This window comes from Ascaphus truei, chromosome 15 (assembly GCF_040206685.1).
Source record: "Ascaphus truei isolate aAscTru1 chromosome 15, aAscTru1.hap1, whole genome shotgun sequence".
Classification (NCBI taxonomy): domain Eukaryota; kingdom Metazoa; phylum Chordata; class Amphibia; order Anura; family Ascaphidae; genus Ascaphus; species Ascaphus truei.
In genome coordinates, this window is record NC_134497.1 from 2,807,469 (window position 1) to 2,828,737 (window position 21,269).

The 21,269-nt window shown below is 47.4% G+C and overlaps 1 protein-coding gene across 3 annotated transcripts in view; it reads left to right on the top strand.

Moving 5' to 3' along the window:
• PREX1 (phosphatidylinositol-3,4,5-trisphosphate dependent Rac exchange factor 1) overlaps positions 1-21,269 on the top strand; it is a 299,489-nt gene that overhangs the window by 225,482 nt on the left and 52,738 nt on the right. For 2 of the 3 annotated variants that reach the window (XM_075571278.1, XM_075571279.1), the window contains exons 18-21: positions 10,457-10,605; positions 11,686-11,771; positions 18,460-18,620; positions 19,314-19,479. In XM_075571278.1, coding sequence (XP_075427393.1) covers positions 10,457-10,605; positions 11,686-11,771; positions 18,460-18,620; positions 19,314-19,479 — 562 coding nt within the window. The remainder of the gene's footprint in view (positions 1-10,456; positions 10,606-11,685; positions 11,772-18,459; positions 18,621-19,313; positions 19,480-21,269) is intronic. The other variant, XM_075571280.1, reaches the window with a different exon arrangement.

Consider the following 21,269-nt stretch of genomic DNA (forward strand, 5'->3'; position numbering starts at 1 on the left):
TAACGGAGTGTAACGAGAGGCGGGAGTTTAACGGAGAGTAACGAGCGGCGGGAGTTTAACGGAGAGTAGCGAGAGGCGGGAGTTTAACGGAGTGTAACGAGAGGCGGGAGTTTAACGGAGTGTAACGAGCGGCGGGAGTTTAACGGAGTGTAACGAGAGGCGGGAGTTTAACGGAGTGTAACGAGAGGCGGGAGTTTAACGGAGTGTAACGAGAGGCGGGAGTTTAACGGAGTGTAACGAGAGGCGGGAGTTTAACGGAGTGTAACGACAGGCGGGAGTTTAACGGAGTGTAACGAGAGGCGGGAGTTTAACGGAGTGTAACGAGAGGCGGGAGTTTAACGGAGTGTAACGACAGGCGGGAGTTTAACGGAGTGTAACGAGAGGCGGGAGTTTAACGGAGTGTAACGAGAGGCGGGAGTTTAACGGAGTGTAACGAGAGGCGGGAGTTTAACGGAGTGTAACGAGCGGCGGGAGTATAACGGAGAGTAACGAGAGGCGGGAGTTTAACGGAGTGTAACGACAGGCGGGAGTTTAACGGAGTGTAACGACAGGCGGGAGTTTAACGGAGTGTAACGAGAGGCGGGAGTTTAACGGAGTGTCGCGAGAGGCGGGAGTTTAACGGAGTGTAACGAGAGGCGGGAGTTTAACGGAGTGTCGCGAGAGGCGGGAGTTTAACGGAGTGTAACGACAGGCGGGAGTTTAACGGAGTGTAACGACAGGCGGGAGTTTAACGGAGTGTAACGACAGGCGGGAGTTTAACGGAGAGTAACGAGCGGCGGGAGTTTAACGGAGTGTAACGAGAGGCGGGAGTTTAACGGAGTGTAACGAGAGGCGGGAGTTTAACGGAGTGTCGCGAGAGGCGGGAGTTTAACGGAGTGTAACGACAGGCGGGAGTTTAACGGAGTGTAACGAGAGGCGGGAGTTTAACGGAGTGTAACGAGAGGCGGGAGTTTAACGGAGAGTAACGAGAGGCGGGAGTTTAACGGAGTGTAACGACAGGCGGGAGTTTAACGGAGTGTAACGACAGGCGGGAGTTTAACGGAGTGTAACGAGAGGCGGGAGTTTAACGGAGAGTAACGAGCGGCGGGAGTTTAACGGAGTGTAACGAGAGGCGGGAGTTTAACGGAGTGTAACGAGAGGCGGGAGTTTAACGGAGTGTAACGAGAGGCGGGAGTTTAACGGAGTGTAACGAGAGGCGGGAGTTTAACGGAGTGTAACGAGAGGCGGGAGTTTAACGGAGTGTAACGAGAGGCGGGAGTTTAACGGAGAGTAGCGAGAGGCGGGAGTTTAACGGAGTGTAACGAGAGGCGGGAGTTTAACGGAGTGTAACGAGAGGCGGGAGTTTAACGGAGTGTAACGAGAGGCGGGAGTTTAACGGAGTGTAACGAGCGGCGGGAGTTTAACGGAGTGTAACGAGAGGCGGGAGTTTAACGGAGTGTAACGAGAGGCGGGAGTTTAACGGAGTGTAACGAGAGGCGGGAGTTTAACGGAGTGTAACAAGCGGCGGGAGTTTAACGGAGTGTAACGAGAGGCGGGAGTTTAACGGAGTGTAACGAGAGGCGGGAGTTTAACGGAGTGTAACGAGAGGCGGGAGTTTAACGGAGTGTAACGAGCGGCGGGAGTTTAACGGAGTGTAACGAGAGGCGGGAGTTTAACGGAGTGTAACGACAGGCGGGAGTTTAACGGAGAGTAACGAGAGGCGGGAGTTTAACGGAGAGTAACGAGAGGCGGGAGTTTAACGGAGTGTAACGACAGGCGGGAGTTTAACGGAGTGTAACGAGAGGCGGGAGTTTAACGGAGTGTAACGAGAGGCGGGAGTTTAACGGAGTGTAACGAGAGGCGGGAGTTTAACGGAGTGTAACGAGAGGCGGGAGTTTAACGGAGTGTAACGAGAGGCGGGAGTTTAACGGAGTGTAACGAGAGGCGGGAGTTTAACGGAGAGTAGCGAGAGGCGGGAGTTTAACGGAGTGTAACGAGAGGCGGGAGTTTAACGGAGTGTAACGAGAGGCGGGAGTTTAACGGAGTGTAACGAGAGGCGGGAGTTTAACGGAGTGTAACGAGAGGCGGGAGTTTAACGGAGTGTCGCGAGAGGCGGGAGTTTAACGGAGTGTAACGAGAGGCGGGAGTTTAACGGAGTGTCGCGAGAGGCGGGAGTTTAACGGAGTGTAACGACAGGCGGGAGTTTAACGGAGTGTAACGACAGGCGGGAGTTTAACGGAGTGTAACGACAGGCGGGAGTTTAACGGAGTGTAACGACAGGCGGGAGTTTAACGGAGTGTAACGAGAGGCGGGAGTTTAACGGAGTGTAACGAGAGGCGGGAGTTTAACGGAGTGTAACGACAGGCGGGAGTTTAACGGAGTGTAACGACAGGCGGGAGTTTAACGGAGTGTAACGACAGGCGGGAGTTTAACGGAGTGTAACGAGAGGCGGGAGTTTAACGGAGCGTAACGAGAGGCGGGAGTTTAACGGAGTGTAACGACAGGCGGGAGTTTAACGGAGTGTAACGAGAGGCGGGAGTTTAACGGAGTGTAACGAGAGGCGGGAGTTTAACGGAGTGTAACGACAGGCGGGAGTTTAACGGAGTGTAACGACAGGCGGGAGTTTAACGGAGTGTAACGAGAGGCGGGAGTTTAACGGAGCGTAACGAGAGGCGGGAGTTTAACGGAGTGTAACGACAGGCGGGAGTTTAACGGAGTGTAACGACAGGCGGGAGTTTAACGGAGTGTAACGACAGGCGGGAGTTTAACGGAGTGTAACGAGCGGCGGGAGTTTAACGGAGTGTAACGAGAGGCGGGAGTTTAACGGAGTGTAACGACAGGCGGGAGTTTAACGGAGTGTAACGAGCGGCGGGAGTTTAACGGAGTGTAACGACAGGCGGGAGTTTAACGGAGTGTAACGAGCGGCGGGAGTTTAACGGAGTGTAACGAGAGTCGGGAGTTTAACGGAGTGTAACGACAGGCGGGAGTTTAACGGAGTGTAACGACAGGCGGGAGTTTAACGGAGTGTAACGAGCGGCGGGAGTTTAACGGAGTGTAACGAGAGTCGGGAGTTTAACGGAGTGTAACGACAGGCGGGAGTTTAACGGAGTGTAACGAGCGGCGGGAGTTTAACGGAGTGTAACGAGAGTCGGGAGTTTAACGGAGTGTAGCGAGAGGCGGGAGTTTAACGGAGTGTAACGAGAGGCGGGAGTTTAATGGAGTGTAACGAGAGTCGGGAGTTTAACGGAGTGTAACGAGAGGCGGGAGTTTAACGGAGTGTAACGAGAGGCGGGAGTTTAACGGAGTGTAACGAGAGGCGGGAGTTTAACGGAGAGTAACGACAGGCGGGAGTTTAACGGAGTGTAACGAGAGGTGGGAGTTTAACGGAGTGTAACGAGAGGCGGGAGTATAACGGAGTGTAACGACAGGCGGGAGTTTAACGGAGTGTAACGAGAGGCGGGAGTTTAACGGAGTGTAACGAGAGGCGGGAGTTTAACGGAGTGTAACGACAGGCGGGAGTTTAACGGAGTGTAACGAGAGGCGGGAGTTTAACGGAGTGTAACGAGAGGCGGGAGTTTAACGGAGTGTAACGAGAGGCGGGAGTTTAACGGAGTGTAACGAGAGGCGGGAGTTTAACGGAGTGTAACGAGAGGCGGGAGTTTAACGGAGTGTAACGAGAGGCGGGAGTTTAACGGAGTGTAACGAGAGGCGGGTGTTTAACGGAGTGTAACGACAGGCGGGAGTTTAACGGAGTGTAACGAGAGGCGGGAGTTTAACGGAGTGTAACGACAGGCGGGAGTTTAACGGAGTGTCGCGAGAGGCGGGAGTTTAACGGAGTGTAACGAGAGGCGGGAGTTTAACGGAGTGTAACGAGAGGCGGGAGTTTAACGGAGTGTAACGAGAGGCGGGAGTTTAACGGAGTGTAACGAGAGGCGGGAGTTTAACGGAGTGTAACGAGAGGCGGGAGTTTAACGGAGTGTAACGACAGGCGGGAGTTTAACGGAGTGTAACGAGCGGCGGGAGTTTAACGGAGTGTAACGAGAGGCGGGAGTTTAACGGAGTGTAACGAGAGGCGGGAGTTTAACGGAGAGTAACGACAGGCGGGAGTTTAACGGAGTGTAACGACAGGCGGGAGTTTAACGGAGTGTAACGAGAGGCGGGAGTTTAACGGAGAGTAGCGAGAGGCGGGAGTTTAACGGAGTGTAACGAGAGGCGGGAGTTTAACGGAGAGTAACGAGAGGCGGGAGTTTAACGGAGTGTAACGAGAGGCGGGAGTTTAACGGAGAGTAGCGAGAGGCGGGAGTTTAACGGAGTGTAACGAGAGGCGGGAGTTTAACGGAGTGTAACGAGAGGCGGGAGTTTAACGGAGTGTAACGAGAGGCGGGAGTTTAACGGAGAGTAACGAGAGGCGGGAGTTTAACGGAGTGTAACGAGAGGCGGGAGTTTAACGGAGTGTAACGAGAGGCGGGAGTTTAACGGAGTGTAACGACAGGCGGGAGTTTAATGGAGTGTCGCTAGAGGCGGGAGTTTAACGGAGTGTAACGACAGGCGGGAGTTTAACGGAGTGTAACGAGCGGCGGGAGTTTAACGGAGTGTAACGAGAGTCGGGAGTTTAACGGAGTGTAGCGAGAGGCGGGAGTTTAACGGAGTGTAACGAGAGGCGGGAGTTTAATGGAGTGTAACGAGAGTCGGGAGTTTAACGGAGTGTAACGAGAGGCGGGAGTTTAACGGAGTGTAACGAGAGGCGGGAGTTTAACGGAGTGTAACGAGAGGCGGGAGTTTAACGGAGAGTAACGACAGGCGGGAGTTTAACGGAGTGTAACGAGAGGTGGGAGTTTAACGGAGTGTAACGAGAGGCGGGAGTATAACGGAGTGTAACGACAGGCGGGAGTTTAACGGAGTGTAACGAGAGGCGGGAGTTTAACGGAGAGTAACGAGAGGCGGGAGTTTAACGGAGTGTAACGAGAGGCGGGAGTTTAACGGAGTGTAACGAGAGGCGGGAGTTTAACGGAGTGTAACGACAGGCGGGAGTTTAACGGAGTGTAACGAGAGGCGGGAGTTTAACGGAGTGTAACGAGAGGCGGGAGTTTAACGGAGTGTAACGAGAGGCGGGAGTTTAACGGAGTGTAACGAGAGGCGGGAGTTTAACGGAGTGTAACGAGAGGCGGGAGTTTAACGGAGTGTAACGAGAGGCGGGAGTTTAACGGAGTGTAACGAGAGGCGGGTGTTTAACGGAGTGTAACGACAGGCGGGAGTTTAACGGAGTGTAACGAGAGGCGGGAGTTTAACGGAGTGTAACGACAGGCGGGAGTTTAACGGAGTGTCGCGAGAGGCGGGAGTTTAACGGAGTGTAACGAGAGGCGGGAGTTTAACGGAGTGTAACGAGAGGCGGGAGTTTAACGGAGTGTAACGAGAGGCGGGAGTTTAACGGAGTGTAACGAGCGGCGGGAGTATAACGGAGTGTAACGACAGGCGGGAGTTTAACGGAGTGTAACGAGAGGCGGGAGTTTAACGGAGTGTAACGAGAGGCGGGAGTTTAACGGAGTGTAACGACAGGCGGGAGTTTAACGGAGTGTAACGAGCGGCGGGAGTTTAACGGAGTGTAACGAGAGGCGGGAGTTTAACGGAGTGTAACGAGAGGCGGGAGTTTAACGGAGAGTAACGACAGGCGGGAGTTTAACGGAGTGTAACGACAGGCGGGAGTTTAACGGAGTGTAACGAGAGGCGGGAGTTTAACGGAGAGTAGCGAGAGGCGGGAGTTTAACGGAGTGTAACGAGAGGCGGGAGTTTAACGGAGAGTAACGAGAGGCGGGAGTTTAACGGAGTGTAACGAGAGGCGGGAGTTTAACGGAGAGTAGCGAGAGGCGGGAGTTTAACGGAGTGTAACGAGAGGCGGGAGTTTAACGGAGTGTAACGAGAGGCGGGAGTTTAACGGAGTGTAACGAGAGGCGGGAGTTTAACGGAGAGTAACGAGAGGCGGGAGTTTAACGGAGTGTAACGAGAGGCGGGAGTTTAACGGAGTGTAACGACAGGCGGGAGTTTAATGGAGTGTCGCTAGAGGCGGGAGTTTAACGGAGTGTAACGAGAGGCGGGAGTTTAACGGAGTGTAACGAGAGGCGGGAGTTTAACGGAGAGTAGCGAGAGGCGGGAGTTTAACGGAGTGTAACGAGAGGCGGGAGTTTAACGGAGTGTAACGAGAGGCGGGAGTTTAACGGAGTGTAACGAGAGGCGGGAGTTTAACGGAGTGTAACGAGAGGCGGGAGTTTAACGGAGTGTAACGAGAGGCGGGAGTTTAACGGAGTGTAACGAGAGGCGGGAGTTTAACGGAGTGTCGCGAGAGGCGGGAGTTTAACGGAGTGTAACGAGAGGCGGGAGTTTAACGGAGAGTAACGAGAGGCGGGAGTTTAACGGAGTGTAACGAGAGGCGGGAGTTTAACGGAGAGTAACGAGAGGCGGGAGTTTAACGGAGTGTAACGACAGGCGGGAGTTTAACGGAGTGTAACGAGAGGCGGGAGTTTAACGGAGTGTAACGAGAGGCGGGAGTTTAACGGAGAGTAGCGAGAGGCGGGAGTTTAACGGAGTGTAACGAGAGGCGGGAGTTTAACGGAGTGTAACGAGAGGCGGGAGTTTAACGGAGTGTAACGAGAGGCGGGAGTTTAACGGAGTTTAACGAGAGGCGGGAGTTTAACGGAGTGTAACGAGAGGCGGGAGTTTAACGGAGTGTAACGACAGGCGGGAGTTTAACGGAGTGTAACGACAGGCGGGAGTTTAACGGAGTGTAACGAGAGGCGGGAGTTTAACGGAGAGGCGGGAGTTTAACGGAGAGGCGGGAGTTTAACGGAGAGTAGCGAGAGGCGGGAGTTTAACGGAGTGTAACGAGAGGCGGGAGTTTAACGGAGTGTAACGAGAGGCGGGAGTTTAACGGAGTTTAACGAGAGGCGGGAGTTTAACGGAGTGTAACGAGAGGCGGGAGTTTAACGGAGTGTAACGAGAGGCGGGAGTTTAACGGAGAGTAACGACAGGCGGGAGTTTAACGGAGTGTAACGAGAGGCGGGAGTTTAACGGAGTGTAACGAGAGGCGGGAGTTTAACGGAGTGTAACGACAGGCGGGAGTTTAACGGAGTGTAACGACAGGCGGGAGTTTAACGGAGTGTAACGACAGGCGGGAGTTTAACGGAGTGTAACGAGAGGCGGGAGTTTAACGGAGTGTAACGAGAGGCGGGAGTTTAACGGAGTGTAACGACAGGCGGGAGTTTAACGGAGTGTAACGAGAGGCGGGAGTTTAACGGAGTGTAACGAGAGTCGGGAGTTTAACGGAGTGTAACGACAGGCGGGAGTTTAACGGAGTGTAACGACAGGCGGGAGTTTAACGGAGAGTAACGACAGGCGGGAGTTTAACGGAGTGTAACGAGAGGCGGGAGTTTAACGGAGAGTAGCGAGAGGCGGGAGTTTAACGGAGTGTCGCGAGAGGCGGGAGTTTAACGGAGTGTAACGAGAGGCGGGAGTTTAACGGAATGTAACGACAGGCGGGAGTTTAACGGAGAGTAACGACAGGCGGGAGTTTAACGGAGTGTAACGACAGGCGGGAGTTTAACGGAGTGTAACGAGAGGCGGGAGTTTAACGGAGTGTAACGACAGGCGGGAGTTTAACGGAGAGTAACGAGAGGCGGAGTGTAAACTGCTTTTCATTTGCTATTCTAAACTGCACTTACAGTATTTTACTGTTATTATTTCTTATTTTACTTGTTACTGTATTTTACTTATAGACAGAGATTTACATTTGAATGGTCCCTCTCAGTAGAAAATACGTATTACATAAATCATTTGAATATGTGGATCATTACCTCTTATAATCTCCTGAGATTAGGGACAGTACAGCAACTTTTTAAGAGCAGTGTTAAATGTGCCCTGGCATTTCAGACAAGCATTTAGAGTGATAAGCGGAGGATGGATGAAGATTGCTTTGGCTTCAAAGGAGCCATCCAAGACAGCAATTTATTTTTCAAATGTTATTATATATCAATATATAAAATCAGAAACAGGGCGCGCACAAAAAATACATGTAAAGGGAGAGTGCATACGGTCCAAAATGATACAGAAAAAGGGAAAAAAAGAGACAGGCACTCCTATATGCAAAATGTGACATTTATTGACTCAACGTTTCTGTCCCGAGAAAGTTCCCAGTGGGAACCGAAACAAGTCAATAAATGTCACTTTTTTGTATATAGGAGTGCCTGTCCCTTTATATATGTGTATGAATATTTGTGTATATGTGTATGTATGAATATGTATGAATATTTGTGTATATATTATATATATATATATGTGTATGTATGAAGCTGGGGGTCTCTGGCGCTGAACTCCCGTTATTTCAGCTCAGGGGACCCCCTGCTCCCAGAGATACTTACCTCTGAAGTAGGTGCCGGTAGCTGCTCCGGTTCAGAAAGCAGGGCTTTAAAGTTTAAAGCTCCCGCGTTACATGGGCCAATAGGAAGCCGCACCGATGATATCGCAGCTTCCTATTGGTCCGCAGGACTTGAAAACTTTCAACAGCGGTCATATTGTGTGCCCCGGTTGCAGAAGAGAGTGGCTACCGGCACCTAATTCGGAGGTAAGTATCTCTGGAAGCAGGGGGTCCCTGGAGGTGAAATTAATGGGGTTCAGCTCCGGAAACCCCCAGCTTCAATGCTATATATAACTAATCGCAAAAAATCCCCGCCCGATTGGATTGCCTCTTTATCACACCTGAGTACCGCCATTTTTCCGGGACTCAACCATGTGATGGTTTGGTGTAGCGAAGCGTTCTTTGTACATCATAGGGCAGGGGTGGCCAACCTGTCATAGGGGTTCACGAGTGCCTGCCCTTATGTTCAGGGTACATCATCGGGCTCCCAAAGGGATAAAGCAAGATCAATGTACTTAACTAAATGTGGCTGTTTCCTGCTGCACGGTTTCCTGCATGCGAGATAGGAAGGGGACAAAATAGCATGGAAGCTTGCACTGCGAAATAGTCTGTGTAATTATCTCATCCGTTTCCATGTGGCTTCCCCGGGGAATCCTATAATAAGGTAGGCACCCATTCCCAATCTCAACACACATCACGCGCATTAATGGCCAATATATTCCCTCCACTTCCCGAGATCCCTGCAGTGCTCTGTTCAATTATATTTCTGGTGATATGGAGTCGGAGCTTGAGATGAAAGTTCCCAGAATGCCTTATGAATCATATCAGCGATTGAATCGAAAACAAAATGTTCTCAAACCACGTCATTATTGTGGGCTGCCTTTGCTCTCGTAAAATAATGATGGCTACCGTGTGCCTTCTTCGTATTCATTGGAACCCTTAATTATAAAACGAGCATTTCAATAAGCCCTTGCATGTTGGCTAATCTCTGGTTATCTACAAACGATACATGATTGTTAGTTGTGTTTTAAGAGGTTATTACATCCGGTATCCTAATGAGGGTTGCAGATACAGACTACCACCACTTGTTCTTTCTCTTAAAGAGGAAATGCAAGCAGCACTTAAAAAATTTTTTTTAATTGTTTTCGTATATGCAGCCTTTGATTACCTTGATTGAAAACTAATTACCTAAGCTGCCGATAGATTAGTTCTCCCGTTATCGATCAAAGATCCTGCTTCCCTGGGTTCACTTAATGGCTGCCTTTCAGTTTCAATCTATCAGTCAGTGTAACTCAGCAGCTACAATGTATTCTAATATTACTAAGGTAACATTATCTATTGTTACAGTTTGCAGTTAAAACTGCTGGGAACATTGGCAACAAAGGATCACAAACAGGAAAGTGTTGCAAAGATCTTGCACTGCTGGGGAGGTGGCTAAAGCCTGCTATAGGAATCAAAGGATGCTCAGTATATTAATACTCATTAAAAATGTAATTAAGAGTTAAAGAAAAACATTTTTTTTTAAAAAGGTAGTAAGTACAGTTCTATCTAATACTACAGAACTGATTTATTAAAAAGCCATATGTCAGATATTGCATGGAGTGCCTCTTTAACCAATAACTATAAAAGGAATTACTTTTGTTAGCTAAATAAATCGGTGACCTGTTTAAGGAGTTAAGTCTAGGTGATTGACACTTTGTTTCCAATCCTGAAAGCATACACCTGTAAGCACTTACTAAAATTAAGTTGGTTTGTAAACATGGGAATTGAGACATGGCAAGAGTTTAATTTCCCTGTTATATGATATCACTACTAATCAGGAGTTTGCACAGGCAAAGCCCCCCAGGCTCTGCTCCCCGTATCGGGATAGGGTCGCCTTGTGGTTGAGTAAAATACTTGATTGACCATCCCCTCTCCATTCGGAGACCCCGATAATAATAAATATCTTCTTCAGTTTCAAAGATACCAATAGTTTCCTTTAAATATGACGACGTTTCTGTAAGGAAAACAATTATATTCTTCGTTTGTTTTCCAAGTGTTTCTGTACAAACTAACAGGTCTTTCTCTTGGTAGATGGCAGGACTGCAAGTTGGAAGGAAGATCTACTCCATCAATGAGGACTTGGTCTTCCTTCGCCCGTTCTCCGAGGTGGAGACCATGTTGAACCAGTCTTTCTGCTCCAGACGGCCAATTCGGATCCTTGTTGCCACCAAGTCAAAAGAGTGAGAATGTGTTTGTACATATTGAGGCTGGCAGCGTCACGAGATGTCCCTTCTACTTTTACTCATCCTAGTAATTCTTGTTTCATATCTGAGATATCAAAGAGTCTGTAATTAGGGAATAGATTTGCGTGTCGTATACTGTACAGTGGTCGAAGTGCGGCACTATAGGGCATCACTACTTTTATCTGTGCAAACCTGGAGTAACATTACAATCCTACCTCCGTTTTATTTTGGAAAGGCGCTGCCCCTTAAGACAATTATTGTTGTGGAATTTGTTCACCTATGAGAGGAAAAAATGACACAACAAATTTGTATTCTATATATATAATGTTTGTATATTTAATGTATATATATTTATTGTGTATTTATTTTTTGCATAATGTAAGGTTTTTAGCTGCCCAGTGAGGGTTTGGCTGTCGCCATAAAAAACAAAAACCCATAGAATAACTTTTCATGGAAACAATCTATACAAACATGATTGTCAATAGTCTTTTCATGCTTTTATAGAGAGCCTGTGATGAAGATCAAACACACATTTTTGTCCTATCTCCGGGTAATTCATTTGGATGTGACTTATAATTGGGGTTGTGTGTGGTTATGCTAAATATATCATTCATTTAGACACTGTAGCAAATTAGAGATGTAACCCAGGCTTCTCAAACCCTCGTGTGTAGTGATTCATATGGGATCTCTGTGATAATTTAACTTGTCTTTAGTAAGATGAGCTATGACTGATGCAACAAGGCACCCGATTAGTTACGGTGCCATTTTCCTTGTAGGGTTCTTTAACTAACTCATAAAGATTTAACTTTTTTTAAACCTAGCGCTGAAGGATAAACACATTTAGGACCATATTTAAGAAGCATTTCTACTCCCTTAGACACTTTCCATAGCTGGAAGACACCATCTGACCATTAACTTGTGTGGGCTGTAAGGGGTCTCCCAGCATTTGAACATGTCTTATGGTGTAGCACCGCTTACTAAATCTGACTCTTGCCAAGTTACCCACTCTTGGATGAGTAGAAGAACAGGATGTCCGTACTGAAACAGTAACCGATGTGTTTCCTTTGGCCCGCTCAGAATGATCAAAATCCCAGACTGTACCCAAGATCTCTGCTTTCAAATCAGAGGGGCCGCCCCACCTTATGTCCATGCTGTCGGAAGAGGTAAGGATGAAGTTGTGGCTATAGGTGAAAATGTCAGACCTCCTCCATTGGTTCCCTGATATGGAATTCCCTAACAGCTGTGCAGGTCAGGGTGACTAGCCTTGGTCTACTCCCAAAAATAGCCTGGTGAGGTGGAGTTGGGAGGGTGGATAGAAGGTTGTTGGGCCTTACCCTTCGCAGCAAACATACTCCATAATAATCCTCGTATCTAGCTTTTAAAGTCCTTTATTTGTGAACGATGTTGGTCACCAGTTGTATTTTTTTTCAGGAGTTTCTAGCTCTCTGTTCTCCAAGTAGAAGAATGTTTTAACATTTAGTAATATATAGTCATAGTCATTATAATGTTTGCTACATCTTATCAGTTGTCAAATGAGTTCCTGGCTACATTACAAAAGTGTCATTGCTTTTTGAATTTTACCTCTCTGGGTTTTTGTACACATCTGAATTTAGATGCCTGAAAATTACTTGGAGGCGGTAACGTGTCTGTGTTTTACTGTATTGCATCTCCAATATATGTTCTTAAGTGGGATCACACCTTTAAACATAAACATGTGTATACCGGTGTTACCTCTCTGGGCGTGTATGTGTATTGTATACCGGTATTACCTCTCTGGGCGTGTATGTGTATGCCGGTATTACCTCTCTGGGTGTGTATGTGTATACCGATATTACCTCTCTGGGCATGTATGTGTATACCGATATTACCTCTCTGGGCGTGTATGTGTATACCGGTATTACCTCTCTGGGCGTGTATGTGTATACCGGTATTACCTCTCTGGGCGTGTATGTGTATACCGGTATAGTCTCTCTGGGCATGTATGTGTATACCGGCCTTACCTCTCTGGGCGTGTATGTGTGTACCGATATTACCTCTCTGGGCGTGTATGTGTATACCAGCCTTACCTCTCTTGGCGTGTATGTGTGTACCGGTATTACCTTTCTGGGCGGTTATGTGTATACCGGTATTACCTCTCTGGACGTGTATGTGTATACCGGTATTACCTCTCTGTGCGTGTATGTGTATTACCTCTCTGGGCGTGTATGTGTATACCGGTATTACCTCTCTGGGCGTGTATATGTATACCGGTATTACCTCTCTGGGCGTGTATGTGTATAGCGGTATTACTTGTCTGGATGTGTATGTGTATACCGGTATTACCTCTCTGGACGTGTATGCGTATACCGGTATTACCTCTCTGGGCGTGTATCTGTATACCGGTATTACCTCTCTGGGCGTGTATGTGTATACCAGTATTACCTCTTTGGGCGTGTATGTGTATACCGGTATTACCTCTCTGGGCGTGTATGTGTATACCGGTATTACCTCTCTGGGCGTGTATGTGAATACCGGTATTACCTCTCTGGGCGTGTACGTGTATACCGGTATTACCTCTCTGGGCGTGTGTGTGTATACCGGTATTACCTCTCTGGGCGTGTATGTGTATACTGGTATTACCTCTCTGGGTGTGTATGTGTATACCGGCCTTACCTCTCTGGGCGTGCATGTGTATACCGGTATTACCTCTCTGGACATGTATGTGTATAACGGTATTACCTCTCTGGCGTGTATGTGTATACCGGTATTACCTCTCTGGGCGTGTATGTGTATACCGGTATTACCTCTCTGGGCGTGTATGTGTATACCGGTATTACCTCTCTGGGCGTGTATGTATATACCGGTATTACCTCTCTGGGTGTGTACGTGTATACCGGTATTACCTCTCTGTGCGTGTATGTGTATACCGGTATTACCTCTCTGTGCGTGTATGTGTATACCGGTATTACCTCTCTGGGTGTGTATGTGTATACCGGTATTACCTCTCTGGGCGTGTATGTGTATACCGGTATTACCTCTCTGGGTGTTTATGTGTATACCGGTATTACCTCTCTGGGCGTGTATGTGTATACCGGTATTACCTCTCTGGGCGTGTATGTGTATACCGGTTTTACCTCTCTGGGCGTGTATGTGTATACCGGTATTACCTCTCTGTGCGTGTATGTGTATACCGGTATTACCTCTCTGGGTGTGTATGTGTATACCGGTATTACCTCTCTGGGTGTGTATGTGTATACCGGTATTACCTCTCTGGGCGTTTATGTGTATACCGGTATTACCTCTCTGGGCGTGTCTGTGTATACCGGTATTACCTCTCTGTGCGTGTATGTGTATACCGGTGTTACCTCTCGGTGCGTGTATGTGTATACCGGTATTACCTCTCTGGGCGTGTATGTGTATGCCGGTATTACCTCTCTGGGCGTGTATGTGTATACCGGTATTACCTTTCTGGGTGTGTACGTGTATACCGGTATTACCTCTCTGGGTGTGTATGTATATACTGGTATTACCTCTCTGTGCGTGTACGTGTATGTGTATACCGGTATTACCTCTCTGGGCGTGTACTGTATGTGTATACCGGTATTACCTCTCTGGGCGTGTACTGTATGTGTATACCGGTATTACCTCTCTGTGCCTGTATGTGTATACCGGTATTACCTCTCTGGGCGTGTATGTGTATACCGGTATTACGTCTCTGGGTGTGTATGTGTATACCGGTATTACCTCTCTGTGCGTGTGTGTGTATACCGGTATTACCTCTCTGTGCCTGTATGTGTATACCGGTATTACCTCTCTGGGCGTGTATGTGTATACCGGTATTACGTCTCTGGGCGTGTATGTGTATACAGGTATTACCTCTCTGGGCGTGTGTGTGTATACCGGTATTACCTCTCTAGGCATGTATGTGTATACCGGTATTACCTCTCTGTGCGTGTATGTGTATACCGATATTACCTCTCTGGGTGTGTATGTGTATGCCGGTATTACCTCTCTGGGCGTGTATGTGTATACCGGTATTACCTCTCTGGGCGTGTATGTATATACCGGTATTACCTCTCTGGGCGTGTATGTGTATACCGGTATTACCTCTCTGGGCGTGTACGTCTATACCGGTATTACCTCTCTGGGCGTGTATGTGTATACCGGTATTACCTCTCTGGGTGTGTATGTGTATACGGGTATTACCTCTCTGTGCGTGTATGTGTATACCGGTATTACCTCTCTGGGTGTGTATGTGTATGCCGGTATTACCTCTCTGGGCGTGTGTGTATACCGGTAATACCTCTCTGGGTGTGTATGTGTATATGGGTATTACCTCTCTGGGCCTTTGTGTGTATACCGGTATTACCTCTCTGGGCGTGTATGTATATACCGGTATTACCTCTCTGTGCGTGTATGTGTATACCGGTATTACCTCTCTGGGTGTGTATGTGTATACCGGTATTATCTCTCTGGGCGTGTATGTGTATACCGGTATTACCTCTCTGGGTGTGTATGTGTATACCGGTATTACCTCTCTGGGTGTGTATGTGTATACCGGTATTACCTCTCTGGGCGTGTATGTGTATACCGGTATTACCTCTCTGGGCGTGTATGTGTATACCGGTATTACCTCTCTGGGTGTGTGTGTATACCGGTATTACCTCTCTGGGCGTGTATGTGTATACTGGTATTACCTCTCTGGGCGTGTATGTGTATAACGGTATTACCTCTCTGGGTGTGTATGTGTATAACGGTATTACCTCTCTGGGCGTGTATGTGTATACCGGTATTACCTCTCTGGGGGTGTATGTGTATACCGGTATTACCTCTCTGGGTGTGTATGTGTATACCGGTATTACCTCTCTGGGCGTGTATGTGTATACCGGTATTACCTCTCTGGGCGTGTATGTGTATACCGGTATTACCTCTCTGGGCGTGTATGTGTATACCGGTATTACCTCTCTGGGTGTGTATGTGTATATCGGTATTACCTCTCTGGGCGTGTATGTGTATACCGGTATTACCTCTCTGGGCGTGTATGTGTATACCGGTATTACCTCTCTGGGCGTGTATGTGTATACCGGTATTACCTCTCTGGGTGTGTGTATACCGGTATTACCTCTCTGGGTGTGTATGTGTATACCGGTATTACCTCTCTGGGTGTGTATGTGTATACCGGTATTACCTCTCTGGGCGTGTATGTGTATACCGGTATTACCTCTCTGGGCGTGTATGTGTATACCGGTATTACCTCTCTGGGCGTGTCTGTGTATACCGGTATTACCTCTCTGGGCGTGTATGTGTATACCGGTATTACCTCTCTGGGCGTGTATGTGTATACCGGTATTACCTCTCTGGGCGTGTATGTGTATACCGGTATTACCTCTCTGGGCGTGTCTGTGTATACCGGTATTACCTCTCTGGGCGTGTATGTGTATACCGGTATTACCTCTCAGGACATAGTGACCTGACCGGCTTGGGGGACTGCAGGATTTCCCCGAGCAGGGATGTTGCTTGGGGGCTGGGCAGCTTCCTCCATCCTGATAGACTGCTGCTGGGTAATGCCTGTGGGTGAGACCTAAGAGAGGAGGAAACAGCATGGAGCGGTGAGAGGGGTGTGTTTGTGTGTGTGTCCGTGTCCCGAGCATATCGCACCTTTCACCATTGTGTCGATTATTTTTGGAGTAGCCTGCTGGCACCCCTATGTATGCACCTTTCCTGAAAGACAAAGAAACAGACCAAATGACTTGTGCATGGTGGTGTGCAGGCAGCCAGGTCTAAATTGGAAGTGGCATGTTCCATTATTTGGCTTTCGGCAATGCTAAGGCTGTATCATTTTTACACAGAGCTAGACAAGCATTTATAAAACTTTCAGACTGTATCATGCCTTTTACGGTGGCCGTATAAAGTTTAAAAAGCTTAACTTGTGCATGCTTATTTTCTCACGTCTCCGCAACTTCTTCTGGACACTTCTTACAAGTGTTCGGTGTAATGTCAGTAACAAGTTCTGGGGTCGGAACGAGATTAATGTCCCGTGAATAGGTGCCATTTATAAAGCGCCTACAGATGTTCGGGCGCCCGGAACGCACGTTTCGTTCAGCATTCCAACATCTGTTTCGCTTTTTCGTAGGGATGTTTTCTGGTGTAAGGAAACGGCAGCAGACCATTTTATTGTTCCTGAAGGGATTGGTTTATTTTTATGTATTTAGCCAGGTATATTTATTTTAGTTTGAAAAATAAGCACAAAGAGAGACATTTATATATCGCTGTGCCGTTTTCACTACTGAATTTTTTTTCTAATGGCAGGTTTCCGACGTAGCTAAGGGCACCTTCCGGCTGGGGCTGTCACTTTAGCTGTTTAACGTTACAGTAAACTTCAGTGGTGTTTTGCAGTATAACCACATATACCCATGTAAATAAATCAGCATTGCCAGTTCTGTTACCAGTTATTTTGTGCTGGATCTGAATACAGCCACACATATATACTGTTATTTTCTTCTATGTATGTATATCGTTAGTTATAGAGCGCCATCCAGATACACGGCGCTTTACAATACACGTGACATATTATAACAATATGGGAAGAAGCGCTTCAGACTAAAAAAAAAATAGGAAAAGGAGTTCCTGCCCCGAAGAGCTTACACTCTAAGCTATGGACTATATCTATGCTTTATTTATATATAATGAAGTAAGTTAGGAGCCTATCAAACGAATGTTTCATTATACGCCTGGTTAGCTTCAATATATACTTTTATATTGGGATTACAAATTATATGAGGACCCAACACTGATTATCACAATGTATGTATATCTGTGATTGTATAGCGCCAATTATATACACAGTGCTCCGCTGCAGTAATACACCTAGCAACATCATATGAGACGCCACGGGAATAAGCGCTGCAATAAAAAACATTAGGAAAGAAAGTTCCTGCCCGGAAGAGCTTACAATCTAAATGGCAAATAGGGAGAATTTAGAGACGGTAGGAGGGTGTTCTGGGAAGTGCGTCTGTAAGGGGTCTTTAGATACAAAAGGGGTTAACCAAAAGACATCCAGAGCACAAGAGGCGAGGAGATAGTGAGAAATTAGGGTTGTGATATAAGGCGGGGCAGAGGTGTGTATAGCCTTTATTAGAGAGAAGCAATATGGGATTTAATGGGAGGCCAGGAGAGGGATTTCAAAATGGCGGACACAAAGAGGGGCATCTAGATCAAGAGAGGAGGATAGGGCAGAGTTGTAGTTATTGACGAGGATGTCGGGGACAGTGAGGAGCAGGCGGAGCACGAGGCGGAGCCGCGGGGAATGGAACGCGGGTCCCTGCAGGATTGAGGAAATTCCCTTTCAAAATAATAGGGCTTATTCTGTAAGGTGTGATAGCGCATGAAAAGTCTCACTTTAATGGGGCTTTGCATGCAAGAGCTCGCCCACTATCACACCTTACAGAAGAAGCCGCTCTGGGGCCTATTCACGTAGCTCCGATGTTATCACTGGCAAATCGAACGGGTTGGCATGGTCCTACCTCACCTCGTCGCAGGTCAGAAACCGGGAGGTAGGACAATGCCAAACCGCTCGACCGTTACAACCTCTTCGGACCATATAGAAATGACCCCTAAGACTCTTTCAATCTTTCTAATCATCCACATAGAAAACATGGTAAGGACCAGCTGGATTTCCTAGGGCTTGGTTACAGAAATCTGACATGGTACAGAACAGGGAGAAATGGGTTTTTTTGAGACCCTAATCTCCCATTTACTGCTATCAAAATAAATACTCGGATACCCATGAGAACGTCCCACGAGGTCTCCTGCGTAGGTTTGCATCGCCTCCGAGATGGGGGGATTATAATTCTTCCGATGGGTTTTTTTCAGGTTCCCAGGCAGCAGCCGCCGGTCTTCACCCCGGGCAGTGTGTCCTGAAAGTGAACGGAAACAATGTCCTGCACGACAGCTACTCGGACGTTCTGGAACACTTCGCAGCCTTCCGGAACAACCCACAAAACTCATTGGTGAGCATGGCAGCAGAACCTGTTGTAAGTAGTAATTAGTAATGTCACAATATAGGAGGCCATGAGTCAATATGACTTGGTTGAAGAATCTTCTCCTGGTTTAGTTGGCACAATGGTCGAGCCTGGCAGATTTCATTGCTTAAACTCTGATCTATTTCTTTATAATATTGTTTTTAGCCGAGCTACGTTTATGTAAAGCACCTGCAGACATTGGCATAATAGAGCACCGATATTGATGTCTTTAGGTCAGGTTTTAAGGTTATCCCTGATTCAGCACAGGTGGCTCAATCAGTGGCTCAGTCAATGGCTGAGCCACCTGTGCTGAAGCAGGGATATCCTTTAAACCGGACCTCTTGGTGGCCCTTGAGGACTGGAGTTGGCCATAACTGCCTTAGAGTAAACTTAACATCGTACCCTAACCACTACAACTGTTGATGCATAACCATTGTATTCTGGCCAACCTAATTCCATGCCATCATGTTGTGGTATTTCGGTCTGTGTTTGTGGGTCCCAATCCCAGTGCTTTGTAGTTCCCAAAAGTCCTCCATTTATCATGGACCATTGAGACAGAGCACCAGGATAGGCCAAGAACCTCGAGATGAGCAAGCTTGACTATACCGGAAAGATAGAACTGGGATTTTCTTAACACTCGTACACCAGTCAGATTGTGACAGAATGTGTGTGTGTCGCCTGATTTAACACTGCCAATGTTCTCAGGGGCTGTTCCAGTGGATTTATAGAACACATGAAGATGCTGAAGAGGACAGAGCTCAGAAAGCAAAGTCAGATGAGTGTCTGAATGGCAGTCTGTGTGATGACAACAAATCCAGTCTCTCCATGGATAGGAGTGATGGGCATGAACACTTGAAGGAGAACCAAGCAGGTATAAAAAGAGCATGAGCTGTTATAAACCTATTCACTTAAATACCGAGAGGGAAAAGGCCAAGTTATTTTGTATCTTTGAGTTTGGGTCCCCCGGGAACGCCTAAAGAATTTCCTACAATTTTCAGCTCATTTAAAAACTGTACCAAATAAGGAAGAATTTACAATGTATCTGATCTCAGACGCGCTATTACAGAGGGTTGGGGTTCCTTACAATGCATCTGATCAAGGACGCACTATTAGAGAGGGTCGGGGTTCCTTACACTGCATCTGATCTCAGACGCGCTATTAGAGAGGGTTGGGGCTCCTTACAATGTAGCTGATCTCAGACGCGCTATTAGAGAGGGTTGGGGTTCCTTACAATGCATCTGATCTCAGACGCGCTATTAGAGAGGGTCGGGGTTCCTTACACTGCATCTGATCTCAGACGCGCTATTAGAGAGGGTTGGGGTTCCTTACAATACATCTGATCTCAGACGCGCTATTAGAGATGGGTGGGGTTCCTTACAATGCATCTGATCTCAGACACGCTATTACAGAGAGTTGGGGTTCCTTACAATGCATCTGATCTCAGACGCGCTATTAGAGAGGGTTGGGGCTCCTTACAATGTATCTGATCTCAGACGCGCTATTAGAGAGGGTTGGGGTTCCTTACAATGCATCTGATCTCAGACGCGCTATTAGAGAGGGTCGGGGTTCCTTACACTGCATCTGATCTCAGACGCGCTATTAGAGAGGGTTGGGGTTCCTTACAATACATCTGATCTCAGACGCGCTATTAGAGATGGTTGGGGTTCCTTACAATGCATCTGATCTCAGACGCGCTATTAGAGAGGGTTGGGGTTCCTTACAATGCATCTGATCTCAGACGCGCTATTAGAGAGGGTTGTGGTTCCTCAGAATTTCACAATATAATTATAGGGTTCCTTGTCCAAACAAAGGTTTAGAAACACTGACTTAGAGATTTCTGCTTCGAATACAGTATATAGCCATGTCTCTCTCAACTGTGTCATCCTCTGTCTCCTCCCACCTGTTTGTTCTACCTGGATGGACATGTCTTTGCGAGGACATCCAAGCAAATTTGTCTGTTTGATTTCGCCAAATGTTCACCTTGAAAACGTTCCACTCTCCCATACCTGCCTGTGTTTCTGCCTTTGCCTGCCTCAGGATAGTCTTATCAATTACTTCAAAACGTACACATCGCAACATGTACTTAATCATTATTAAACCCTAGAGGCCGTACAGGCGAAAATCCTTTTATTCGCGTATATCCTGGGAGCGCAGTGTTAGTACGCAGGCGTGTTCAGTGCACTTACTCGTATATTCATCTCCATAGTTGCGTGTCCATATAGTGGGGCTGCTATAAGCTTTGTATGATTTGTACAATCTCAGTAACACATGTCGTCTTGTGCTGTGAACGGCTGACATTGATACACTCATGATATTTACACACGCACGTCACATTCCATCATGCACACGGTTTAAACGTGTTGTGAATACACGTTAACAAAGTGGCATAAACCCTGATATTTCAGGGGCGAATACTACAACGAGGGAGAGAAAGAAGAAAATAACAGGAACAAATGAACATGTGCCTGTCACGGACACATACTGTACTTTGTAACCAGCTTTGTCACAGTCCAATAACAAGATGAAAGAGACCCAAAGGGATGGCTGGTACTCCGTTTGTTTCTCACTTCACACATCATATAATTAAAATTCTAATTAATCTACTTACAGGGGTAGGCAACTCCAGTCCTCAAGAGCTACCAACAAGTCAGGCTTTCAGGA